Genomic DNA, 26,465 nt, shown 5'->3' with positions numbered 1-26,465 from the left:
CCTTTCTAGCATGTATGAGATTTTACCTTTTGTATTTGTATACATTTACACACATACATATGTGTCAGTGTTTGTAAACACTCAAATAGCAGACATCAATCAAGAATTGGTACTTGTGTATGATATAGCATGTGTCGTTAACTCTGGAGAAAGCATTGCATAGAAAAAAAACACAGAATTGTAAAACAGCTCTGATTAACTCCACTGACTATATTTATTGTTTTTAGAACAAAATCCTGAAAATCCTGGTAGATAAATAATACAAGCACTTTACAGTGAGGAAAATAGTTAGCACCCTTAGATGCAGACCAAATAACTTTAGTCACTGAATCCTTTAGTAGGTTCTACAATGTGGACACGGCAACAAGAAAATCATCAAAACCACATAATGTGTAATTAGAAAAAAACTTGGTATATGAACTTGCAAACACATTTCAAACCTTTTACAGTACAAGAGAATTTGTGTCATGAAGTGAGAGAGGAAAAGTGTGATAAAAGAAAGGACACATTCATTCCAACAGATGCTTTGACGTCCACCAATCTGAAAGACAAGGACAGGAACAGTGGAGATCAGATGAGAAATGAGAAGTGTATAGACAGAGCCTGTTCAACAGTGCTTGGTATGTGAAGGGAATGATGCACAACAGTAAACTGTGGAGAAGAGAAACAAAAAAAGAATGCAGAATGAGTAAGTGTAGCTTTAAAGGTCACATCAGGCCATCCTTGCCACTCTGCCCACAGGAAAACATGCAAAGGCAATACAATCAAAAACATAAAATTCTCAGCAAACCACTGATGGTTAGTTGGGGTTTAGAGGTAAAATGAGATCATTCCAAAAACACACAATGAGTGACTGACTGAAATGCATGTATCAACTTTACAAAAGAAGATATGAAAGAAAGTTTCAGATTGAAAACATGGAGAAGCTGGATGCGGTTTAACGCTGGAGAGCAGTGTCCAAGAACCTTTAAAGACAGATCACAAATCAGGAATGGCTATGACCTGTGGATTTATATTTACCGTATGCTTTGATCAACATCTAAGTGTTTTGGTAAAGTTAGCCAGAAAAATAAAAGTGATGATAATGCAAAAAAGCAAGTGCTTCTACTGCACTGAAGCTTCCACTTCACTCTAGGAAATTCTTAAAATATACTAGCGTGACTTTTTTATTCATCACAGAATCTGACTTATTTTTGTTTTTGCTTTGTTTTAGCATTACCAGGGTTCCAGTTTAAAGAAGTATTCAAAACTGGACCTTTATGGCATATCCACAGGATATACCATAAATGTCCAACAGATGTGGGTTCCAACCTGCATTTATCTCATGGCTGTTGCGAGTGGAGAGGTGGTTGTGCATGCTCCGTTCTCTCCTTTCCCTTCTATGGAGGTTTAAGATGGGTATATCAATTATAATAATGTTAGAAACATAGAATGTGTCGGCAGATAAGAACCATTTGGCCCATCTAGACTGCCCGATGTTAATTTTCATAAAATTATAATGAAATACTAAAAATAATTTTAACATTATTCTTTATATTTTTGTAAGGGCAGGGCCACAACCGGCAGCAATGATGCGGCTGCAACCAAAAACTACATTGGAGTATGGCTAACGTCATGTGTATATGTTCAATTTGTGACCAGATTATTAAAGTGGACGAGAGACAATGTGCAGTCATCAACATTGTATGAAATCTATACTTTTAATGGTTTACTAATTCCTTTTTTGAGTTCCAGAAAATGCAGCTTTTAAAATAAATAATATATTAGAGGTGCTATTTAACTAAGGAATATGTTCTCACGGCCACAGAGGCTCTTCACATCAAGCTTTTGTCCTATGTTTAACATACACAATTAGTATACAACTCTTTCCATCCTGCCGAGTCCAGCAAAAAGGCATACATACCAAGCATATACATTTTTCACAGTGGAATCCTATGGTGACAAATGCCACTGTATGGCATTCTTCATAGGCATCTGTTTAACCCTTTCAGGACACAGTCATTTTTCACCTTCCTGACAGAGTCTATTTTTGAAAATCTGACATGTGTCACTTTGTGTTAATAACTTTGGAATGCTTTTATTTATACACGTGATTCGAAGATTGTTTCCTCATGACACAATGGGGGTCATTTATCAAACTGGTGTAAAGTGTAACATAGCAACCAATCAGATTCCAGTTTTCATTTTTGACAGCTCCTTTGGAAAATGAAAGGTTGAATCTGATTAGTTGCTATGGGCAACTAATCCATTTCTACTATACACCGGTTTGATAAATCTCCCCCAATGTACTTTATGTTAAAGGTATATTTGAGTTGATATGTTTTAACTTTATTTATAAAAAAAATCCCAAATTTTCTGAAAATTTGCAAAAATATTTTCTAAATTTACCCTACATCTAGTTTATGTTTGAATCATTTTGTGAATGTCATATTATTTTTTTTAGGATTTTAGAAGACTTAGATTTTTAGAAGCAAATTTTCTAAATCCACTTTTCAAGGACCAATTGAGTTTTGAAGTCCCTCTGTGTAGTAGAAACCACTGTGAGACAGTGACAGGCAGAGTGATTGATAGCAGGTATTTTTCCCCCAGAATCCTGTCATATGCAGCTTAAGCTCCAGGGAATGCCCAGTATGTAGTGGAAAGCCCAAGCTTTCCTGAGGTGGCTTTGTAGAAAAGCTGGTATAGGGCCTGGAGTTTGGATTGGGGAAGAGTTGGGCGGGTTTCCCAATCCGCAGTGCTCTTCTGGTAAGTGTGCTAGCCTGCTGTCTCTGATTAGCTGCAACTGCAGCAATTGCATAAAGAGAACCCAGGCAGAGAGTCTTGGCCTGAGAGCTGGATTATATTGGAACTGATATGCTGGTGCATGTGAGTAGCTTGCTGTGGTGAACTTCAGTGCTGAAAGTACCGTATTTAGAACAGTTAGTAAAACACTGTCTAGGTAGTGCTCAGATGAGCAGGATTTGTTTTGTGTTTTTGCCTGAATTATAAAGGACCTTTGTTTTGCCGTTGAGACCACAATAAAGTGGAACTTTTGTTTGGACTTACTGTGTGTCACTGTCTCTGACTGTCCGCCAGCCAGCCAATCCTGCCTCTATCAGAGCTAATTCCCACACCACCCATAAATGACCCTATTTTAGAAACAACACCCCTCAAGTTATTCAACACTGATTTTGCAAACATCGTTAACCCTTTAAATGTTTCACAAGGATTAAAGCAAAATGGAGGTGTGTTTTTGCCTGATCCGGCAAAGCTCAGCAACTGATAATACAACCATCTGCTTCGTTATGAATGGATCCAGTTGCATTATCTTTAACATAGCAAGGACGGATCCATTAAAAGTCAATGGGGGCGGATCAGTTTTCTATTGTGTTGGATTGGGTCAGAGAACGTTTCGGATCCTTTTTGCTCCACATCCCATGACGGAAAGAAAACCGCAGCTTGCTGTGGTTTGCACTCCTGTAGGGGAACGCAACCAAACGCAATGCTACATTTTGGAGCATTCCGTTACGTTTTGTCCCCAATGACAATGAATGGGGACAAAACAGAAGCGTTTTTCTCCAGTATTAAGATCCTATGACGGATCTTAATATCGGAAAATAGAAATGCTAGTGTGAAAGTAGCCTTAATCAATTTTTTCCTGTAAGACAGCAAGAGCTAACAACCAAACAAACCCCTATATTTATTATCCTGATTCTGCAGTTTGCAGAAACATCCCATAATTGGTTGTAAACTGCTGTATAGGCACACAGCTGGGCTGAGAAGGAAAGGAGAGCCATATCATTTTTGGAGGGCAGATTTTTCTGAAATGGTTTTTGGGCGTCATGTTACATTTGAAGGCACACTAAGGTACCCCTACAGTAGATTCCCTCAAAAAGTGACCCCATTTTGGAAACTATTCCCCTCACAGAATTTAGTGAGAAGTCTACTGATCACTTTGATCCCACAGGCTTTTAATAGAATTTAGAAACACTTGACTGTGAAAATGAAAATTTTCATTTCCTCCAATAAAATTTTGTATAAGCTCCACATTTTTCATTTTCACAAGGGGTAACAGGAGAAAAAGAACCACAAATTGTATGAAGTATTTTCTCATGAACACGGCAACACCCCATATGTAGTTGTAGGTTGTTGCTTGGGCACAGTAGGGAACAGAAGAGAAGGAGCGCCATATGGTTTTTGGAAGGCAGATTTTGGTGGAATGGTTTACGGGGGCCATATTGGCATTGATGAGCCTCTGGAGACTAGTACAGCCATTTTCTGACAACCACCCATTTTATTTGTCTCTCAACAGAGCTTTATCATTGGTTCTATTATGAGGTACATACAACTTTTTGATCACTTTTTTTATTTATTTGTTCTGCAATGACTTGACAATTAATGGGGTTGTGGATACATTGGGGAACATTTATCAATAATGGAGTAATTCGCCTCAAAAAAATATTAATATTAGAAATCAAAAGTGGTGATTTGTTTCAACTCATATATCAGAAGGCGCATGGCCCTTTTAAAATGTGACTTTTTTAAATATAAACTTGATTATCCACCTATTTTTCTCGATTTGCGACATTTTAACGCCAATAGATCTAAAATGCTACTTTTTAAGACTGAAATGCGCCATTTCAGCCAACCCCTGCCAGACCACACTGGCTTTTGAAACATATTTGCAACTTTTGAAGCATATTTGCGACATTTCTAGCGGTAAAATGTTACTTTTGTCTCAGACCCGGGAAGTTATTGTTTTGTTTTTGTTGAATGTCAATTTACTTACAAACTCTGTTGCTTAGCTCATTTATATTAGATAAAAATAAATGCAGACTATTTTAATACTTACCTAACACCTCTTCCCACAATGAGTTGGTTTTTCTTTTTATAAATGCGACTTTGTGACAAAAAAGTTACTTCTTTATGTCATAAATGCAACTTTTTACACAAAACACTGCCACATAAGCTGGCTTAATTGTCAGCAACAATTTGAGCCATTTCTGCCAATAAGAGGATCATAAATGAGGCATAATATGCTTCAATTTCAATGCCCCACCTACTTTGTAACTCATTTCTGACGTGATGCATTCTTTATGGTGAAAATTCTGGAGAAAACAGTTGATACATTTGGCAGAAATCAAAACGCCATTCTTTTTGGCTCATTTCACGCCATAATTCTGGTGCAACATACTTAGTAAATGCCCCCATTGAGAACTTACATACTGTACAAGAGAAAAAAACTGTAACTCAGACAGCCACAAGTGACCAATTCTCTAGCTGCAAACACTGTCAACATTATGTACCCAATGAAACCAATAAGCAAACCAATATTTATACCATAAACTGTCCTACTTTGCAAATATTACCAAAACTCCAGTATGTTGCAAATTTTTGTTTCAATATGATTAATAAACTTTAAGTTATATATTTGATATTAACCACTGAAGGGGAATGTTTTCTGCCATATACTGTACACTTCATGATTAATATTTGTTGACAGGATTATTATATAGCAATATATGTTATTACTCATTTTGTGTCTTGTTAGCGTTCAAGACCTTATATTTCTTTATAAATTTAATATATCCACATACAGCTTCAGTGTTCTAGAAATCCCTTGAGAAATCTGTTCAATCTTAAATTTTTCAGTACCTCATATATTAATTTGTTGGTTAAACTTGTTCGAAGTGGACATAATACCCCAAATATATTTGGCTTTCCAAATAATAATGTACAAACACATAAAATATATTTAAAGAAAAAATATATAGGAAAGGGAATACTGTATATAAGGAAAGTGATACCAAGGAATAGAATGTAGACCCATTAAAGATCACTGTTAGGGCTATTGACATTTTCCATGAAAAATGGCACAGCAATTACATATCTGTTTATCTTTTTCTATAAGAAATTTCAGTGATCTGTTAAGACCCCAGATTAAAAGAAAGTGAGGGAAAAGAAAAGAACTCAGAGACTTAAAGGAAAAATAGGTCATACAGAAGTAAAAGTGGAGCTGACAGGAGCATATAAAATATAGACTTCTTTGGAACCTACGTTTAGCAGGTATAGGTCTAGTTGGTCCTGTTACAGCAGCTCCATTTTCAAAGATTGGTGGGTCCACAATGTCATTATCAGGAGGAGGGTAAGGAGGGGGTGGGGGAATCATTAACTGGGGTGGGCTTCGGGAGTTTCCTCTTGGGGGCTTTTGTGGTACCTGCCGTCCATTACCTATATGAAGATACACAAGTTATTTCATGTGGACTTTACTATGATATGATGTTTTATTACTATATGTAGATTATAAAACTTATGTCCTTAACAATTTGGATCTAATACTGCATTACAGTGAGGTAAATATCATACTGCAGCACTTGTGAACATTTATGCTGGTAGGATATTTTCCTAAAGTTTTACAAGTGTAATTACACTTTTTTCCATGAATGTTTCCACCATAATTGTAATGTTAGTAGTTTCGGCAATAAGTGCGTAAATAGGAAGCTGGCAGTAACGCGAGTTTGACTTCCTACCACGTCTCATGAGCCAAAACATGACGTCAAGATAACTGTAGCACAGAGACTTCAGCTTGTAGATTCCAGTAAACAATGGTGTTTTGATAAAAAGTCTAAGTAATATAAATGGAGAAAGAGTATAATAAAACTGGAAGAAAATCTACAAAACTGAATATTTCAATGCCGAAGTGAAAAAATTGGCTAATTACTTAAATGACACATATGATTTTCAATTGTTTTTATTCATTTTTTTTAATATCTATCTTCTCTAATGGCAATGTTATGATTTACTGCTTTGGATTGTAAATCGAAGGCTCTGTCCAGACTACTGCATCCATCCATCAAGTTGCAGCAATGATATTATACAGCTTGCTTTAGAGATGATTAAAGTCTCTTCTTCAGGTATTATCCCAGAGGAAGAGGACTAAGTTGTCTTAAAATCTTCCTATGTAACATTATTGCCTTTCATTTTGTTGGACAATAAAAGGTATCATACCTGCAAGACTCTTATTTGGTTTCTCTTCATGAGAGCAATAAACCAGTTGTCTACTGGCTGACACATTACTAGACATTTTTCTTTCCAGCTATCAGGGTAACACTGGGGTTCTGGTATTTTTGACTGCAAGAATTGGGCTAAAACCTGAATTATCCTTGTAATGAAAAGTTAGTGTGAATAGGGCCTTCTTTTTAAAAGTCTAGGAGTAGCAATGGCTAAACAAGTTGCCAAATAATCACACCGCTCACACTATCTTTGCAGCTTTGCCTTTTACAAACTTGATGATTAAAATGTATAAAAATATTGTAAAAAGTATATGTAAAGGTGACAAAACCATTATAATCAAATGTAACATTTAGCAATACAACACCAAGTTGTTCAACAATGAGTGGCTATCACCATGTTTTCTAATGAATATATTTAGTTTGTGGAAAGAAGTTCAATTAAGGATAGCATGGGTCATTTAATATCCAGATAATAATTATCTGAATCTACAGTGCAAATTCATGCTTCTATTTGTGGCCACTCCATTTATCTAAATAGGTCAGGGCTTTTTAGCGGGCTACGTATTCTTCAAATGCAGGGATATTTGTTACAGATCCCTTTTTTCAAAGTAATGCCACATCTTAGAAGAGATGATTTACTAGTGCAAGCTATTTTCTTCTAGGAATTGTCAAGCAATATCTATAATGAGAGGAAAGCAGCCTGCTTACTGTCACAAAGGGGGCTGAAACACCATTTATCGCCTACCAACCAAATTAACATCGGGGGTTCGACCACTTGGACTCCCACCAATCACAAGAACAGGGGTTCCTGAATCCCCTGTGGTAATAGATCAGTAGTGCTCAAATCTGGATCAGCCCCATTATCTGTTTAACGGTTCGGTATTTGTGAAGATGTTAAATTCACTAAATATCACAAAACAACTTCTAGAGAGAAGTCCTCCAAGTAAGACTCTTAAAGAGGTTGTCCATTATTTCAAAAACATGGCTGCTGTTTTCTAACAGACCACAGCTGTCCATGGGTAGTGAGCATTGTAGATCAACCTAATTCACTACAGTGGAGCTGAGCTGCTATACCACACACAACTCATTGACAGGTGTGGTGTTTTTGAAAGAAAACAGCAAACATTTTCTAATCATGGACAAACCTTAGATGGCATCAGGATGCACTATGAAAAGAAGGCAAGCTAGGGGAGGCAGAGTGATACTTTAGCAAATGTTCTGATGGGAAACCTTGACCAAGTAAACACGTTTATGTTCAGAGATGATTTGAGGAACATGACAAGGTGGTTACTTGGCCTCAAAATTCATAGATCTCAATCTGATCTAGCAAATGTGGGATGTGCCAAAAAACAAGTCCAATCCATGGAGGTCCCACCTTGCAGCTTACAGAATTTAAATTGTAGCTGTCACTTTAACATTTTTTAAAATGTGTAACATAACATAACTTTTTCTGGTCTAAGAGCCAAATTATCAGATTGAACCAATCAGAAGGGGGCAGTGGAAAAACTTAAAGGGGTATTACCATCCGAGATATTCATGGCATAGCAAAAGTATATGCCATAAATATCTAATAGAGAATGGTTCCACTCCCAGGACTCCCACCTCTCTGGAGAATGAGCGTTCTCTTTCACCCATTTACACTTTGGAAAGGAAGAGACCCACTTTTTTTTATTTTTTATATTTGATCAAAATCAGTTAATAACGTACATTATAAAAACATTTTTATAATGTACATTAAGTGATTTTGATCAAATATTTTAAAAAAATGGCTCTGAAGTTGTCCATTAGAAATGCTCTAAATGAGCATTGCTAAGGAAATTCTGTCATGCTCCTCAGCCTGCTTCTAGTCTCTCTGCTGCTACTTAAATACATATATGTATATAACTGTCTCTATGTCATCTAAAACGCTTTCTCCTTGTCTTTCTATTATACATCTTCTGAGCGCTAATTGCTGACAGCCTGTCTCTCCTCTATCTCCCTGGCATGTCTCAATGGCTAATTAGTTAGTGAGTATGCCTGGGAGTTGACAGTCAATATAATAACAAGGGAGACAGTGGGAAAGGACATAAGTACAGTTATATACACATATGTATATCAGCAGCAGCAGTGAGACAAGAGACAGGCTCACCTGAAACTCTTCCCACAAATACATGCATGAATCCGCTTAGCTTCTCCTGCTATATAACAGCTTTTAGATCGCAATGCATTTTTTGGTGACAGGTCCTCTTTAATATCCGAGTCATGCCTCAAGGCCTATCTAAAGGGTTGAATACTGACTTATAGGATAGCATGCCTTACATCTGGTGGCATTAGAGGCAGATCTTGTTAAGAGCTCATTTGCATCCCTTTCTTCTCAGAATTCCAGAGGAGCATGTATGGCCTTATAAGTCTCCTCATGCCGATTAAGGCGCTCTCTCCTGAAGGAGTGATAGTACCTCCCAAATCCTTTCCATTATCGTGTTCAGCACATGCAATTAAAGCGAAACTGCTGTTTAGTTATTTATTTTTAGGCAATGTGTATGAATAGTGACAGGGAACATTTTTGTAATATACTTTATTTAGGGAAAACATTTATTTTTAGTAGAAAAACTTGGGCTGAAATTAGGGGTGGGCGGTATAGGCGATATGCAATATAAATTTGTGCCACGATATGGATTTTGTGCATATCGCCTATATCGCAGGACTGCGATATGACCACGGAGCGACCATGGTATGTCAGTGAGCGGCATTATACTCACGTGCGCGGTGGCCGCTCCTTCTTCTGTCTGTGCGGCGCATTGCTAATACTTATAGCTCACGTGCGCCATGCGCTTCTTCTTCTCATAGGTCTGTGTGGCGCATTGCTAATGCTATAAGCATTAGCAATGCGCCGCACAGACAGAAGAAGGAGCGCCCAGTGGCCAAAGCGCACGTGAGCTATAAGCATTAGCAATGCGCCGCACAGACAGAAGAAGGAGCGCCCGACACAGGAGCCTTATGTGTTAAAATTAAATATACATTCCCACTTTTTATTAAATATAAATGCACTTGTACACTATGTAAGCTCACTGACCAGTGTGGCCAGAGCTGTCAGGGAGCTGCTTTCCCCCTGCACCTCCGACTGGCTAATGAAGCGGTAAGTGCTTCACTACAGACAGTGCAGGGAAGCAGGGGGGAGCTCCTATACAGTATATAAGGACCTAACTGTCCTCTGCACTGCCTATAGTGAGTGCTTACCGCTCACACAGGCATCGCTCCCGGCGGCTGCTTCATTAGTCAGCTGGGAGAGCAGGGGGAAAGCAACTCACTGACAACGCTGGCTACGCTGGTCAGTGAGCTTACAGTGTGTAGAAGTGCATTATATTTAATAAGTGGAATGTATATTTAATTTTAACACATAGGCTTCTGTGCCCACAAGGCTGTGAGGGAGAAGGGCAGGCAGAAGCCCATAGCTCCCGCATAGCCCGTCTCTCCTATGCTAAAAGAAGATGGATGGACCTTAGCATTGCTCATTTGAGAGAGCTAAGGGACATTTCAGACACAGATTTTTAACTAAAATAAACGATTTCCCTAAATAAAGTATATTAATGTCTCTACACATTAGCAAAAAAATAAATAAACGGCAGTTCCGCTTTAATATTTCTGTTTCTTAATAGATCAGACATTTTTAGATGCAGCAATACCAATAATGTTTATTTTTCTATTGCTTTTTATTTTTATATGTAAAATTGTGAAAGAGGGATTTGATGTTTTAATATTTTAGTTTTTTGATATTTTAAACTTAAAAAAAAAAAAAATTATTTGTAGTACCCTGGGACTTGAATATATGATCTTGTGATCTCTTGTTCCAAAAATGCAATAGAATAAAATTGCAGTCTTTGTTATTTTGACAGGCTTTCTGTGGCATGGCTTAACAGGCAGTCTGCCATGACAGGCGTGTGAACCTTAACAAAGCTCCAGGCTGCCATAACAGCCAATCAGCGCCCTGCAATTCAGGGTTCAGAGGACATAGCGAGCCCCTGCTATTAACAACAGCATTGGAGGGGTTAAATGACCAGGATCAGAGTCATCTCCAATCCTTTTCAATGCCAGTGGGTGTCTGCTGTATCATACAGCCAGCACTTGCAGTGTATGGAGTGGGCTTAGCTCACGGGCCCACCCATACATTCCTTTTACGCAAATTATGTACATGTAGGTGATTTTGCCTTAAAGGGAAACTGTCATCAACTTTATGCTGCCCATACTAATGACAGAATAAAGTAGTGACAGATGAGTTGATTTCAGAGGTCTGTTATTTATAAGTTAAAAGTAAGTGGTTGCCGAGAACCAACATCACAATCATTGCAGACTGGGCCTGGAAAAGAGTCATGGCCACCTGAGAAGAGTCATGGTCATTCATGAATTCCTGCTCTCCCTGCCCACCTGCTGATGACTGACCGTCTTCTACCTAGTTTTCTCCCTTTCTCTCTAGGAGAAAGGGACAAAACTAGGTAATAGATTGTCAATCATCAGCAGGTGGGAAGGGAGAGCAGGAATTCATGAATAACCATGACTCTTCTCAGGTGGCCGTGACTCTTTTCCTGGAGAAGAACTGGAGAGAACTGCCAATCGTCAGCATGGGTGAGAGTGTAGGAGATTATGAATAAACTTGACTCTTCTCAAGTAGATTTGACTCTTTTCAAGGCCTGGGCTGCAATGATTATGATGCTGGTTCTCGGCAACCACTTACTTTTAGCCCATGATTGACACACTGCTGAAATCAGCATTTCTCTCAGTGAGGTCAGCATACAGTTGATGACAGGTTCCCTTCAAGGGGTTAAAGTTGTTCACAAAAAATATAACAGAGATTGTATACCCTGCATAGAACAGGGAAACCAACTCACAGAATTTTATGTAACAAAGCTAGCTGCCAAAACAGCTCTGACCCGTTGAGGCATGTACTCCACAAGACCTCTAAAGGTATCCTGTGGTATGCAGCACCAAGATGTTAGCAGCAGATCCTTTAAACTGTAACTGACAGCTTTTTTAATGTGTAGAGGAAGTGATTACAGGGATATTTGTAATATTCTTTTTGATCTGATTTGGTTCACTTTTGTTAAGAAAATGTCTCTGCAGATTTCCATGAGCAATGCTCTAACTGAACATTGCTACAGAAAATCTGACTTCAGTATGCACTGAATACATCTCACTATTACATACAGAGAATAGGCTCCTAAATTTAAATGAACAAGTATGGTCGAGAAAAAGAAAAGAGGAGGGAGATTTCTCAAACTTGGTTTAAAGTAGAACTTGCTTAGTTGCCCATAGCAACCAATCAGATACCACCTATTATTTTTCAGAGCACTTTTGGAAAATAAAAGCTGGAATCTGATTGGTTGCTAGGGGCAACTAAGCCAGTTTTCCTTTACACCAGTTTTGATAAATCTTCCCCAATGACTTCAGTTCCGGTAGATATCACCTGAAAATAAGTGGATTTAGCTGCATTGTACATGCTAGAACACCTTTGATCTGTTAACCGGATTGCATAAATTTGTTTTCATTTTCAACTTTTGCTATATATATTATTTTTTTCCAAACTACTTGCAGTAGTTTAATTGAAATCACTTGTATATGGTAGCTATATAACCCAATTTACAAACATCAGTTTGAGGGTGCCCGTACGTGATGCAGTCCAGTTGCAAGGTTACTGCTAATTGCTGTGCTTCATCAGTACTTGCAGGGCTGTATCTACATTGGCTCAAATTATAAACATTATTATTATAACAACAATACAAAATTACTTTTAGAAGAAAACGTGAACATAGGCACAACTGTATGCTTTTTATGCTAATTGTCTTTTTTTAAAGGGGAAGCAGAGGGATTTACCTCCTGAAGCACATCAAAAGCTATACTGTGAAACTGTATGCAAACGTATGCATAACTCATACCTACCTGTCTACTGTAGACAACGCAAATAGAATGCCATACAGAGAAATACATTTCTATACTGCAATGTGGAGGTGTGTAAAAAAAGACAGAGCTTTAAGGTGTATGCTGGATCTTCAGCAATATGACACCAGCTTTTTGTAGATATCACTACAGACAGATATCACTGATCCAGAAAGAGTATATGGACATCAAGAGCATAGCATCATGTACAGACCACTGATTCTCTGGGCTCCCTTGGACAATAAAATAATATTTACTTAACCCTTTCATGACCAAGGGTCATTGATGCCCCAGTGTCCAGGTCAAAATTTACAAATCTGACATGCGTCACTTTATGTGGTAATTGCTTTGGTACACTTTTATTTATCAAAGCCATTCTGAGATTGTTTTCTCGTGACACATTGTACTTCATGATAGTCATAAATTTGAGTCAATATATTTCACCTTTATTTATGAAAAATCCCAAATTTACCAAAGATTTTGAAAAATTCTAAATTTTCTAAATTTCAATTTCTCTTCTTCTAAAACAGAAAGTCATACCTAATAAAATATTTATTACTCAACATTTCCCATTTGTCTACTTTATGTTGGCATCATTTTTGAAATGTCATTTTATTTTTTTAGGACGTTAGAAGGCTTAGAAATTTAGAAGCAATTCTTAAAATGTTTAAGAAAATTTCCAAAACCCACTTTTTAAGGACTAGTTAAGGTCTGAAGTCACTTTGTGGGGCTTACAAGTTGAAAAACCCCCATAAATGACCCCATTGTAGAAACTACACCCCTCAAGTTACTCAAAACTGATTTTACAAACTTTGTTAACCCTTTAGGTGTTCCACAAGAATTAAAGGAAAATGGAAATGAAATTTCTAAATTTCACTTTTTTGCCAGATTTTCCATTTTATTACATTTTTTTCTTTAACACATTGAGGGTTAACAGCCAAACAAAACTCAATATTTATTACCCTGATTCTGCGGTTTACAGAAACACCCCACATGTGGTCGTAAACTGATGTAAGGGCGCACGGCAGGGCGCAGAAGGAAAGGAACGCCATATGGTTTTTGGAAGGCAGATTTTGCGCTACTGGTTTTAGATGCCATGTCCCATTTGCACAGTTGTTATTTTTATTTTTTTACAAGTTTCATCTGACAGAGTAGATCATGTGCTATTTTTATAGAGCAGATTGTTACGGAAGCAATTATATCAAATATGTCTATTTGTTTGTTTCTGTCACGACCCTTGGCCATGGTCGTCATTCCTGTAACCGCAAGCAGTTGCCTGCGGTCTTGTTTTTCTTTTAGACCCTGACTCCTAGCTGCATGAGCCGCCCTTAAAGGTAGGAGGGCCCATGCTCAGGAACCTCGGATCCCTACTGGCCCTCCGTCGTTCCCTGAACTAGGAGCTGGGTAGACAGCCTGTTCCTCCTGGACACGGAGAAACAGGAGTCTAAAGTGGCCAAGCTACAAGGGGAACAGAAACAACTTATGGCAGTGACAGGCAAATGCAACCAACACAACACTCACCTGCCACAGACAACAAAGCCTGGAACCCAGGTGCAAGTGCTGCTGTTCAGAACACAAACAAACACAGCACACACCAGACATCACACAGGAACCCAGGCCCATAAGCTGCAATAATAAGGAAACCCCACACACACACCTTCATAACACCGTGTAACATAATTTTATGGCCAGAAGGGTGGCCCCCACTGGCAGATGGTAAAGTAACCAGGAGGATGTCTCCAGCAAGCGTGGCTGAAGCACCCTCTCTGACTACTGCCTTCCACTGAGGCTATATAGGGCAAAGTAGCCACACCCTTACTCAGACACCCAGTGTTCACACAGAAAGAAGGGAGTTAGCCCTTCCTACACCAGGCAGGGTAGTGAAGCCACACAAAGGGAAAAGCACACCAACACACTCACCTGTTACCACCAGCAACGGCATGCGTGGCAACCATGTCCTGAAGAACAGCCAGCAGGCCAAGACACTGCCACCACATGCACACAACACCAGACGTTGCCGCGGACAACCACAAGTGAAGGGAGGTGTCTAAGTGCATACAAACATAACCTCGTGCACAACAAACAGACAAAGTGCATACATTCACACACACACACAACAGGTGAAACCGCATGCACTTGACAGTAAGCTGCCTAGCAACAGCTAAGGCTGCTATGCTGCCACAAAAATACTGTTGCCAGCGGCAACCACAGGTGAGGCAAATACTACAGCCCTCACCTGTGATTGACAACCAGACCAAACCGACTCACAAGAGTCACGACCAAACCATGGGTCGTGACAGTTTCAGTTTTACATAATAAAGCATTTTTGAAAAATAAATTGTTTTTGTGTGTCCATTTTCTGAACGCCATATGTTTTTTTTATTTTTCTGCTGATCGTCTTGTGCAGGGGCTCGTTTTTTGCAGAAAGAGTTGAGGTTTTTATTGGTACCATTTTTGTGTACATAGGATTTTTTGATCATTCATTATTACACTTTATAGGGTAAGGTGACCAAAAAATTGGCTGTTTTGGAACAGTTTTTATTTATTTATTTTTACAGCATTTATCTGAGGGGTTAGGTCATGTGACAGTTTTATAGAGCGGATTTTACGGTCGTGGCAATACCTAATATGTATTATTATGTTTTCTTAATTATTTAAGTTTTACACAATAATAGCATTTCTGACACCCAAAAAATGATGTTTTAGTGTCTCCATAGTGTGAGAGCCATAGCTTATTTTTTTTTGGGGGCGATTGTCTTAAATAGGGTATAATTTTTTGCGGGATGAGGTGACGGTTTAATTGGTACTATTTTGGGGGTCATAAGCCTTTTTGATCGCTTGCTGTTGCACTTTTTGTGATGTAAGGTGACAAAAATTGCTTTTTTGGCACTGTATATTTTTTTTACGGTGTTCATCTGAGAGGTTAAGTCAGGTCATATTTTTATCGAGCAGGTTATTACGGATGCGGCGATACCTAATATGTACACTTATTTTATTTCACTTTAACACAATAATAGCATATTTTAAATAAAAAAATTATGTTTTAGTGTCTCAATGTTCTAAGAACTATAGTTTTTTATATTTTTTTAGCGATTTTTGAGCTTGGATTAAAGAGTGCTTGGATTAAAGAGCTGACTTGACGTTTATACACGTGGTAGCTGCACGGGGCATGTGCAAATATCACATATATAAACAGATTGCATTTGGGAAGGGGTTAAAGAGGACCTTTCACCTGTTTTAACAGTACAGTATCAATATTTGGCACGACTAGTTGTCATATTGCTAATTTTTGTTCAGATACGCTTCTCCGTTGCGGCGCAGTGCCCCCCGTTCTGTTTTGCTGTCCTGTATGCTATTCAATAGCATCAGTACAGGGAGAAGGAGACAGCCGCATTTCTCAGAAGGTGTCTCTTTCTCCCTGGCTGTGAGCAGACCATGTCACAGCCAGGGAGAAGGTGAGCCTTTTTCTCAATGGCTGTAATGTGGTCCACTGTGATTGGACAGCTCACAGCCAAGGAGAAGGAGACGCCCACTGAGAAATGTGGCGGACTCCTGCATAACGGATACCAGGCGGATCCGTTATGTGGCCCATAGACTTCTATTATGATGGAATGCAAAACTTAATGCCTCTCAAAGGCATTCCGTCATAGAATTCCGTTATGGCCTGTGGTATCGGAATCCATAACGGAATTGTAATCAAACCCGACCCAAACTTGTAAAACACAAGATCGTTCACTACTTTAACCACTTCAACTCCGCTAGCTGAAACCCCCTTAATGACCAGGCCACTTTTTACACTTCTGCACTACACTACTTTCACCGTTTATCGCTCGGTCATGCAACTTACCACCCAAATGAATTTTACCTCCTTTTCTTCTCACTAATAGAGCTTTCATTTGGTGATATTTCATTGCTGCTGACATTTTTTCTTTTTTTGTTATTAATCGAAATGTAACGATTTTTTTGCAAAAAAATGACATTTTTCACTTTCAGCTGTAAAATTTAGCAAAAAAAACGACATCCATATATAAATTTTTCGCTTAATTTTTTGTTCTACATGTCTTTGATAAAAAAAAAAATGTTTGGGCAAAAAAAAAAAGGGTTTGGGTAAAGGTTATAGCGTTTACAAACTATGGTACAAAAATGTGAATTTCTGCTTTTTGAAGCAGCTCTGACTTTCTGAGCACCTGTCATGTTTCCTGAGGTTCTACAATGCCCAGACAGTAGAAAAACCCCACAAATAACCCCATTTTGGAAAGTAGACACCCTAAGGTATTCGCTGATGGGCATAGTGAGTTCATAGAACTTTTAATTTTTTGTCACAAGTTAGCGGAAAATTATGATTTTTTATTTTTTTTTACAAAGTCTCATATTCCACTAACTTGTGGCAAAAAATAAAAAATTCTAGGAACTCGCCATGCCCCTCACGGAATACCTTGGGGTGTCTTCTTTCCAAAATGGGGTCACTTGTGGCGTAGTTATAGTGCCCTGGCAATTTAGGGGCCCAAATGTGTGAGAAGTACTTTGCAATCAAAATGTGTAAAAAATGGCCTCCGAAAGGTGCACTTTGGAATATGTGCCCCTTTGCCCACCTTGGCATCAAAAAAGTGTCACACATCTGGTATCACCGTACTCAGGAGAAGTTGGGGAATGTGTTTTGGGGTGCCATTTTACATATACCCATGCTGGGTGAGAGAAATATCTTGGCAAAAGACAACTTTTCCAATTTTTTTATACAAAGTTGGCATTTGACCAAGATATTTTTCTCACCCAGCATGGGTATATGTAAAATGACAAACACATTCCCCAACTTCTCCTGAGTATAGCGATACCAGATGTGTGACACTTTTTTGCAGCCAAGGTGGGCAAAGGGGCCCAAATTCCTTTTAGGAGGGCATTTTTAGACATTTGGATCCCAGACTTCTTCTCACGCTTTCAGGCCCCTAAAAAGCCAGGGCAGTATAAATACCCCACATGTGACCTCATTTTGGAAAGAAGACACCCCAAGGTATTCAATGAGGGGCATGGCGAGTTCATAGAAATTTTTTTTTTTTGGCACAAGTTAGCGGAAATTGATTTTATTTATTTTTTCTCACAAAGTCTCCCTTTCCGCTAACTTGGGACAAAAATTTCAATCTTTCATGGACTCAATATGCCCCTCACGGAATACCTTGGGGTGTCTTCTTTCCGAAATGGGGTCACATGTGCCCTGGCATTTTAGGGGCCCTAAAGCGTGAGAAGAAGTCTGGAATATAAATGTCTAAAAAATTTTACGCATTTGGATTCCATGAGGGGTATGGTGAGTTCATGTGAGATTTTATTTTTTGACACAAGTTAGTGGAATATGAGACTTAGTAAGAAATAACAAAAAAATAAATAAAAAATGTCCGCTAACTTGGGCCAAAAAAAAAGCCTGAATGGAGCCTTACAGGGGGGTGATCAATGACAGGGGGGCTCCATTCAGACGTCCGTATGTGTTTTGCGGATACGATCCATGTATCCGTGGATCTGTAAAAATCATACGGACGTCTGAACGGAGCCTTACAGGGGGGTGATCAATGACAGGGGGTGATCAGGGAATCTATATGGGTGATCACCCGCCTGTCATTGATCACCCCCCTGTAAGGCTCCATTCAGACGTCCGTATGCGTTTTGCGGATCCGATCCATGTATCCGTGGATCCGTAAAAATCATACTGACGTCTGAACGGAGCCTGACAAGGGGGTGATCAATGACAGGGGGGTGATCAATGACGGGGGGTGATCAGGGAGTCTATATGGGGTGATCATGGGTGATCAGGGGTTCATAAGGGGTTAATAAGTGACCGGGGGGGGTGTAGTGTAGTGTAGTGTTTTGTGGTACTTTACACAGCTACCTGTGTCCTCTGGTGGTCGATCCAAACAAAAGGGACCACCAGAGGACCAGGTAGCAGGTATATTAGACGCTGTTATCAAAACAGCGTCTAATATACCTGTTAGGAGTTAAAAAAATCACATCTCCAGCCTGCCAGCGAGCGATCGCCGCTGGCAGGCTGGAGATCCACTCGCTTACCTTCTGTTCCTGTGAGCGCGCGTTCACAGGAAATCTCAGCCCTCGCGAGATGACGCGTATATGCGTCACTCTGCGCAGGGCTGCCGCCTCCGGACCGCACATCTGCGTTAGGCGGTCCGGAGGCGGTTAAAGAGGACCTGCCACCATGAAATGCAGTGCAATCTGAAGGCAGCAGGCTATACAACAGAAGGAGCTGAGCAAATTGACATATAGCTTAGTAGAAAAACATGCTGCTGTTTCTGTGTTCAAAATGGCCTATTTGGCTATTATCAGTGAATGATAGCATTCACTATGTGCCTCCATGTACAAATGAACTCAGAAAGTGCAGGGATTTAAATGTATAAATTATAAAGTTTACTAAGTCTTTTCCCATAAAAACTATATATCAATCCATTTAGCTTCTTCTACCGTATAAAATGAATCCTGTCAATGGCACTGCATTTTGTGATGACTGGTTCTCTTTACCCCTTTAAAATCAGGTCATTTTCAGTTTTTTTTGGTGTCGGTTTTTATTTCCAGCCCTCTCAAAGTCATAACTTTTTTATTTTTTTCATTCTCATAGCAGTATGAGGGCTTGTCAGCATGCTTGGCACCATTTACGGCTGCATACAATGGGATGGGAAGCAGGAACAAAAATTCCAAAAGAGGTGGAATTATAAAAAAAAAAAATACATTCTACAACAGTTTTATGGTTTATTTTTACACAATTTCCAATGTGGTAAAACTGAGCTGTTACTTTTATTTTCCAGGTCAGTACGATTACGATACCACATATGGGAAAAAAATATATTTTTTCTTTGCATTGCCTTATTCTGACTCCCATAACTTTTATATTTTTATGTGTATGAAGCTGTGTGAGGGTTAATTTTTTGCGGGCGATTGGCACTTTTCATTGATACCATTCTCAAGTGTGTATAAGTTTTTGATAATTTTTTATTCATTTTTTTGTGGGAGGCGAAGTAAACAAAAAAAACTGTGAATTGGCCATTTTGACTATTTTATGTTTTGCGATTTGCCATATGGGATAAAGGTTTTTATATTTTTATAGTACAGGCATGTTTGCATGGGCATGCCCATGATGTTAATAGAAAAATAAAAAAATTAAGTATTTGTATTTTAAATTTGGGGAAAGGGGGTGACTTGAATTTTTATATATTTTTTATTTTTAAAAACTTTGAGTTATCCTCATACCACTCCTGAATACAGAGGCACTACCTCTGGTTCCTTGATCCTCACCTCTGGCTCCCTGTCCCAGGTGCCTGCTCATCAGTGGGTGCTATTCTTAAATGCCAGATCACCGACGTAAATTTTCCTTGGGTGGTCAGGAAGGGGTAAATCCATATTTATTAGTAAAAAAAAGTTGAGGACACTTACCCTGCTGTATTATAAAAAAAAACTGCCTGAACACAGAAAGAAAGAACCACAAATTACATCTCAAAATACATTTACAGTATGTCACTTATTGGACTTATATTATAGTTACATAGTTAATACGGTTGAAAAAATACATACGTCCATCAAGTTCAACCAAGGGATAGGTGGTTCCTGCTGTGACCACATTCTGAGGAAGTCTATTCCACAGCTTCTTCCACAGCTTCACAGTTCTTACAGTAAAGAAGCTTTGACGCTTCCAGAGACTGAACTTTTTCCTCTCCAATCGGAGGCAATGCCCCCTTGTCTTTTGAGCGCATTTTACATCAGCTTTTCACCGTATTTTTTGTATGGCCCATTTATATATTTGTAAGGTTAATCATGTCCCCCCTTAGACGTCTCTTCTCAAGACTAAATAAATTACATTATTTTAATCTTTTTTCATAACTAAGACCCTCCATGCCCCTTATCAATTTAGTTGCTCTCCTCTGTACTTTTTCCAGCTGCAGTGCGTCCTTTCTATGTACTGGTGCCCTGAACTGAACTACACATTCTAGATGAGGCCGCACCAACGCTTTGTAAAGTGGTAATATTACATCCCTGCCCCGCGAGTCCATGCCTCATTTAATACATGACAATATCCTGGTGGCCTTAGAAGCAGCTGATTGACATTGTATGCTGTAATTTAATCTACCATCCACAAGGTTACCCAAATCCTTCTCTATAAGTGACTCTTCCAGTGCTACATCACCTAGGACATATAAGGCACAGAGATTATTACTACCAAGATGCAGAACTTTACATTTGTCCACATTGCACCTCATTTGCCAAGTTGATGCCCAATCACTCAGAGTGTTCAAGTCAGCTTGTAGTTTATGGACATCTTCCATAGACTGTACAGTTCTACATAGCTTAGTGTCATCTGCAAAAATAGATATGGTGCTATTAATCCCCTCCTCATTATCATTAATAAATAAATTAAATAACAAAGGGTCCAGTACTGAAACTTGGGTTACACCACTGATAACCTGGGACCATTCTGAATAGGAATCATTGACCACAACTCTCTGGACACGGTCCTTCAACCAGTTTTCAATCCAATTACAAACTATACTTTCCAAGCCTATAGGTCTATAATTACCTGTGGAGGACCTTGATCCTTTTTTTGTATATGGGCATCACGTTTGCCTTGCGCCAATTACTTGGCATATTTCCAGTACCTAGAGAATCTTTAAAAATTATAAACAGGGACACAGCAATGACTGAACTGAGCCCTTTAAGCATGCTTGGGTGAAATTGATCTGGATCTGGAGCCTTCTTCACATTTACCCTATTTAATTTGTCTTGGATCTACAATTAGCCAATTGAGTATATCACTGGATGTACTAACAGCCCCGGCAACACAGATATCAGCTCCTTTCTCTTCTTTTGTATATACAGAGCTAAAAAAACATTTTGTAACTCTGGCTTTTCCTTATCTTCAGTGACTACACCCCCCTTACCATTATTTTGTGGACCTACCTGGTCAGACCTAGGTTCTTTTGCATTTATATATTTAAATATTTTTTGGGGATTTGCTTTGCTCTCTTTTGCTACCTGCTGTTCATTTTGTATTTTTGCTAATTTTATCTCCTTTTTACAGATTTTATTAAGCCCTTCGTAAACTTCAAACGCTACAGCTGACCACTCAGATTTGTATTTTTAAAATGCTCTCTTTTTGTCTCTTATTGCCCTTTGTACAGTAACTGTAAGCCATGGGGGGGGGGGGGGGGGGGGGTAATTTTAGCCGCTTATACTTGTTACCTAAAGGGATACATTTTTTAGTGCAATTACTCAATGTTTATTTGAAGCTCTCCCATTTATCCTCAGTATTATTTTGTGACAGTAGCTGCTGCCAGTCTATGCCCTGAAATTATATATTATATTATATGTTTAGAGATGGGCACACTCTAGCAAGTTACATGTTATTTCTCTGCATGCTCTGTAAGTTGAGGGCACACCACACTGCAATTCATCATTCCAGCCAGTTGTTAAAACATGATGGGGTAAATTTATCAATTCCTGTGCCAGAAATTAGCCACCAAAAAGTGACGAATTTTTGCACAAAACAATCAACATGCGACATTTAGTATATCTGGCACAGATGCGCCGATACAGACTCAAGAAATGTTGAATTAAAAAATTCCCCTCAGGATAAAATTATCCCAGTATCTTTACAACTGTTGCTTCTTACCAGTGGAGCTTCTCCTGTTCTCCAAATCTTCATGCTTCTCATTTGGCGTCTGAGAGGTTGGCGGTGGTGGGGCTCTGCGTTTCTTTTTCTGCTGCTCTTTTTGAACTGCAGCATATAACTGAAAAAAAAGCAATACTAAATTAAATCTAATTTCTAATGCAAGTAATTCTATATTGAAAATTTAAAATTAATATTTAAAATAATATTAAAAACATAAGGGATCATTAATTAATCTGGAATACACCTAAATTAGTCGTATTTCAGGCGCAGATGGCGGCGCAACAGTTAGCCTGGTTTAGGTGTAAGAAATGGTCCAAATGTAAGACAGCTAGCAAGTAGTCACCTGAAATAGTTTTCGCTTCACAGGTGTGCCCTGTCAGGTTTAATAAGTGGGATTCCTTGCCTTATAAATGGGGTTGGGACCATCAGGTGGATACACAGCTGATAGTCCTACTGAATAGACTGTTAGAATTTATATTATGGCAAGAAAAAAGCAGCTAAGTAAAGAAAAACAAGTGGCCATCATTACTTTAAGAAATGAAGGTCAGTCGGTCCGAAAAATTGGGAAAACGTTGAAAGTGTCCCCAAGTGCAGTCACAAAAACCATCAATCGCTACAAAGAAACTGGCTCATATGCAGACCGCCCCAGGAAAGGAAGACCAAGAGTCACCTCTGCTGCGGAGGATAAGTTCATCCGAGTCACCAGCCTCAGAAATCGCAGGTTAACAGCAGCTCAGATTAGAGACCAGGTCAATGCCACACAGAGTTCTAGCAGCAGACACATCTCTAGAACAACTGTTAAGAGGAGACTGTGTGAATCAGGCCTACGTGGTAGAATATCTGCTAGGAAACCACTGCTAAGGACAGGCAACAAGCAGAAGAGACTTGTTTGGGCTAAAGAACACAAGGAATGGACATTAGACCAGTGGAAATCTGTGCTTTGGTCTGATGAGTCCAAATTTGAGATCTTTGGTTCCAACCACCGTGTCTTTGTGCGATGCAGAAAAGGTGAACGGATGCACTCTACATGCCTGGTTCCCACCGTGAAGCATGGAGGAGGAGGTGTGATGGTGTGGGGGTGCTTTGCTGGTGACACTCTTGGGGATTCATTCAAAATTGAAGCCATACTGAACCAGCATGGCTACCACAGCATCTTGCAGCGGCATGCTATTCCATCTGGTTTGCGTTTAGTTGGACCATCATTGTCATCAACAGGAAAATGACTCCAAACATACCTCCAGGCTGTGTAAGGGCTATTTGACCATGAAGGAGAGTGATGGGGTGCTGCGCCAGATGACCTGGCCTCCACAGTCACCGGACCTGAACCCAATCGAGATGGTTTGGGGTGAGCTGGACCGCAGTGTGAAGGCAAAAGTCCAGCAAGTGCTAAGCATCTCTGGGAACTCCTTCAAGACTGTTGGAAGACCATTTCAGGTGACTACCTCTTGAAGCTCATCAAGAGAATGCCAAGAGTGTGCAAAGCAGTAATCAAAGCAAAAGGTGGCTACTTTGAAGAACCTAGAATATGACATATTTTCTGTTGTTTCACACTTTTTTGTTATGTATATAATTCCACATGTGTTAATTCATAGTTTTGATGCCTTCAGTGTGAATCTACAATTTTCATAGTCATGAAAATAAAGAAAACTCTTTGAATGAGAAGGTGTGTCCAAACCTTTGGTCTGTACTGTATATATATATATATTTTTTTTTTGCATACAACTTGCTTAGCTTAGTTATATATTGCTGCCCATCAGATTTTCAGTGCTATATATATATTTTTTCATAACTCGGACAACCCCTTTAATTAATCTGAAATACACCTAAATTAGAAATACAGTAAGGAACAGAAGTATTTGAACACCTTGCGATTTTGCAAGTTCTCCCACTTAGAAATCATGGAGGGGTCTGAAATTCACATTATAGGTGCATTCCCACTGTGAGAGACAGAATAAATAAATAAAAAATCTGGAAATCACATTGTATGATTTTTAAAGAATGTATTTGTCTTGCACTGCTGAACATAAGTATTTGAACACCTGAGAAAATTAGTGTTAATATTTGGTACAGAAGCCTTTGTTTGCAATTACAGAGGTCAAACGTTTCCTGTAGTTCTTCACCAGGTTTGCACACACTGCAACAGGGATTTTGGCCCACTCCTCCACACAGATCTCCTCTAGATCTGTCAGGTTTCGGGGCTGTCGCTAAGCACAGAGTTTCAGCTCCCTCCAAAGATGTTCTATCAATGGATTTAGGTCTGGAGACTGGCTAGGCCACTCCAGAACCTTGATATGCTTCTTATGGAACCACTTGGTCGTTGTCATGTTGGAAGACCCAGCCACGAGCCATTTTCAATGCTCTGACTGAGAGAAGGAGGTTGTTGCTCAAAATCTCACAATAAATGGCCCCATTCATCCTCTCCTTAATACAGTGCAGTCTTTCTGTCCCCTTCACAGAAAAGCAGCCCCAAAGCATGATGTTACCACCCCCATGCTTCACAGTAGGGATGGTGTTCTTGGGATGCAACTCATCCTTCTTTTCCTCCAAACATGAAAAGTAAAGTTTAGAACTAAAAGTTTTACTTTGGCCTCATCTGACCACATGACTTTCTCCCATGCCTCCTTTGCATCATCCAGATGGTCATTGGCAAACTTCAGATGGGCCTGGATATGATGACTTGAGCAGGGGAACCTTCTGTGCAATGCATGATTTTAAAACCATGACAGCGTAGTGTTCTACCTACAGTGACCTTTGAAACTGTGGTCCCAGCTCTCTTCATGTCATTGACCAGCTCCTCCCTTGTAGTTCTGGGATGATTCCTCACCTGTCTTATCACAAGGTGAAATCTTGCATGGAGCCCCAGTCTGAGGGAGACTGACAGTCGTTTTTAGCCTCTTCCATTTTCTAACAATTGCTCCAACAGTTGATCTATTTTCACCAAGATGCTTGGCAATTGCCCCGTAGCCCTTTCCAGCCTTGTGGAGGTCCACAATTTTGTCTCTGGTGTCTTTTGACAGCTCTTTGGTCTTGCCCATGGTAGTAGTTGGTGTCTGACTGACTGTGGGGTGGACAGGTGTCTTTAAAGAGCTAAGACAGGTGCTACTAAGTTAGATTAATGAGCGGAGTAGAGGTGGACTTTTTAAAGGCACAGTAACAGGTCTTTGAGAGCCAGAATTATTGCTGTTTCTCAGATGTTCAAATACTTATGTTCAGCAGTGCAAGACAAATAAATTATTTTATTTTTTCAGACCCCTTCCATGATTTCTAAATGGGAGAACTTTCAAAATCACAGGGTGTTCAAATACTTCTGTTCCTCACTGTACGTACACCCAGTTCAGCCTCTTATCCTGCAAAGTTGATTAAAAGGAAGGCAATATGCTGATCACCACAGGTCTGTCTTCAGTTGATTTTCAGTGAAAGCTCTAGCTTTAAATACAGGTAAAAAAATGTTTTTATTGTGCTGTGGATGGATACAATACAGCATAGCTTCTGAAACTTCTAATGGGTCCATCAAGAGTAACCTGAAAACCCACCTTTTCAGGAAAGCCTATCATCTGCCACCACACACCCACAAGAGCAGTCTATACCTTCACCTACTGTGTTCTCCCGTTCCCTTATAGATTGTAAGCTCTCGCGGGCAGGGTCCTCTAGCCCCCTGTACCAGTCTGTTAATATTTTCTGTTTACTGTGTTTTTTATATCTGTATAAACCCAGCTGGATGTACAGCGCAGTGGAATTGATGGGGCTTTAAAATAAGTAAATAATAATAATACTAAAAAACAGGGTGAAGCCTGGGTATGATTAATGCAAATGAGGGCTTCAGTTCACAGAGAGGCAGGGTCTCATTCATCTTGGCTACTTATCCTTCCAGTGCTGGCCACAGGTATAATTAATCAGTAGGATCAACCCTA

At 39.3% G+C, this 26,465-nt stretch overlaps 1 protein-coding gene across 6 annotated transcripts in view; it reads right to left on the bottom strand.

Moving 5' to 3' along the window:
• LOC122938416 (protein cordon-bleu-like) overlaps positions 1 to 26,465 on the bottom strand; it is a 503,795-nt gene that overhangs the window by 101,986 nt on the left and 375,344 nt on the right. For all 6 annotated transcript variants that reach the window (XM_044293907.1, XM_044293906.1, XM_044293905.1 and 3 more), the window contains 2 exons: positions 22,555 to 22,672; positions 6,037 to 6,210 (listed from right to left, as the gene is read on the bottom strand). In XM_044293907.1, the coding sequence (XP_044149842.1) occupies positions 6,037 to 6,210; positions 22,555 to 22,672 (292 nt within the window). The remainder of the gene's footprint in view (positions 1 to 6,036; positions 6,211 to 22,554; positions 22,673 to 26,465) is intronic.

This window comes from Bufo gargarizans, chromosome 5 (genome assembly GCF_014858855.1).
Source record: "Bufo gargarizans isolate SCDJY-AF-19 chromosome 5, ASM1485885v1, whole genome shotgun sequence".
Lineage (NCBI taxonomy): Eukaryota > Metazoa > Chordata > Amphibia > Anura > Bufonidae > Bufo > Bufo gargarizans.
This window is presented reverse-complemented; position numbering and strand designations above follow the sequence as displayed.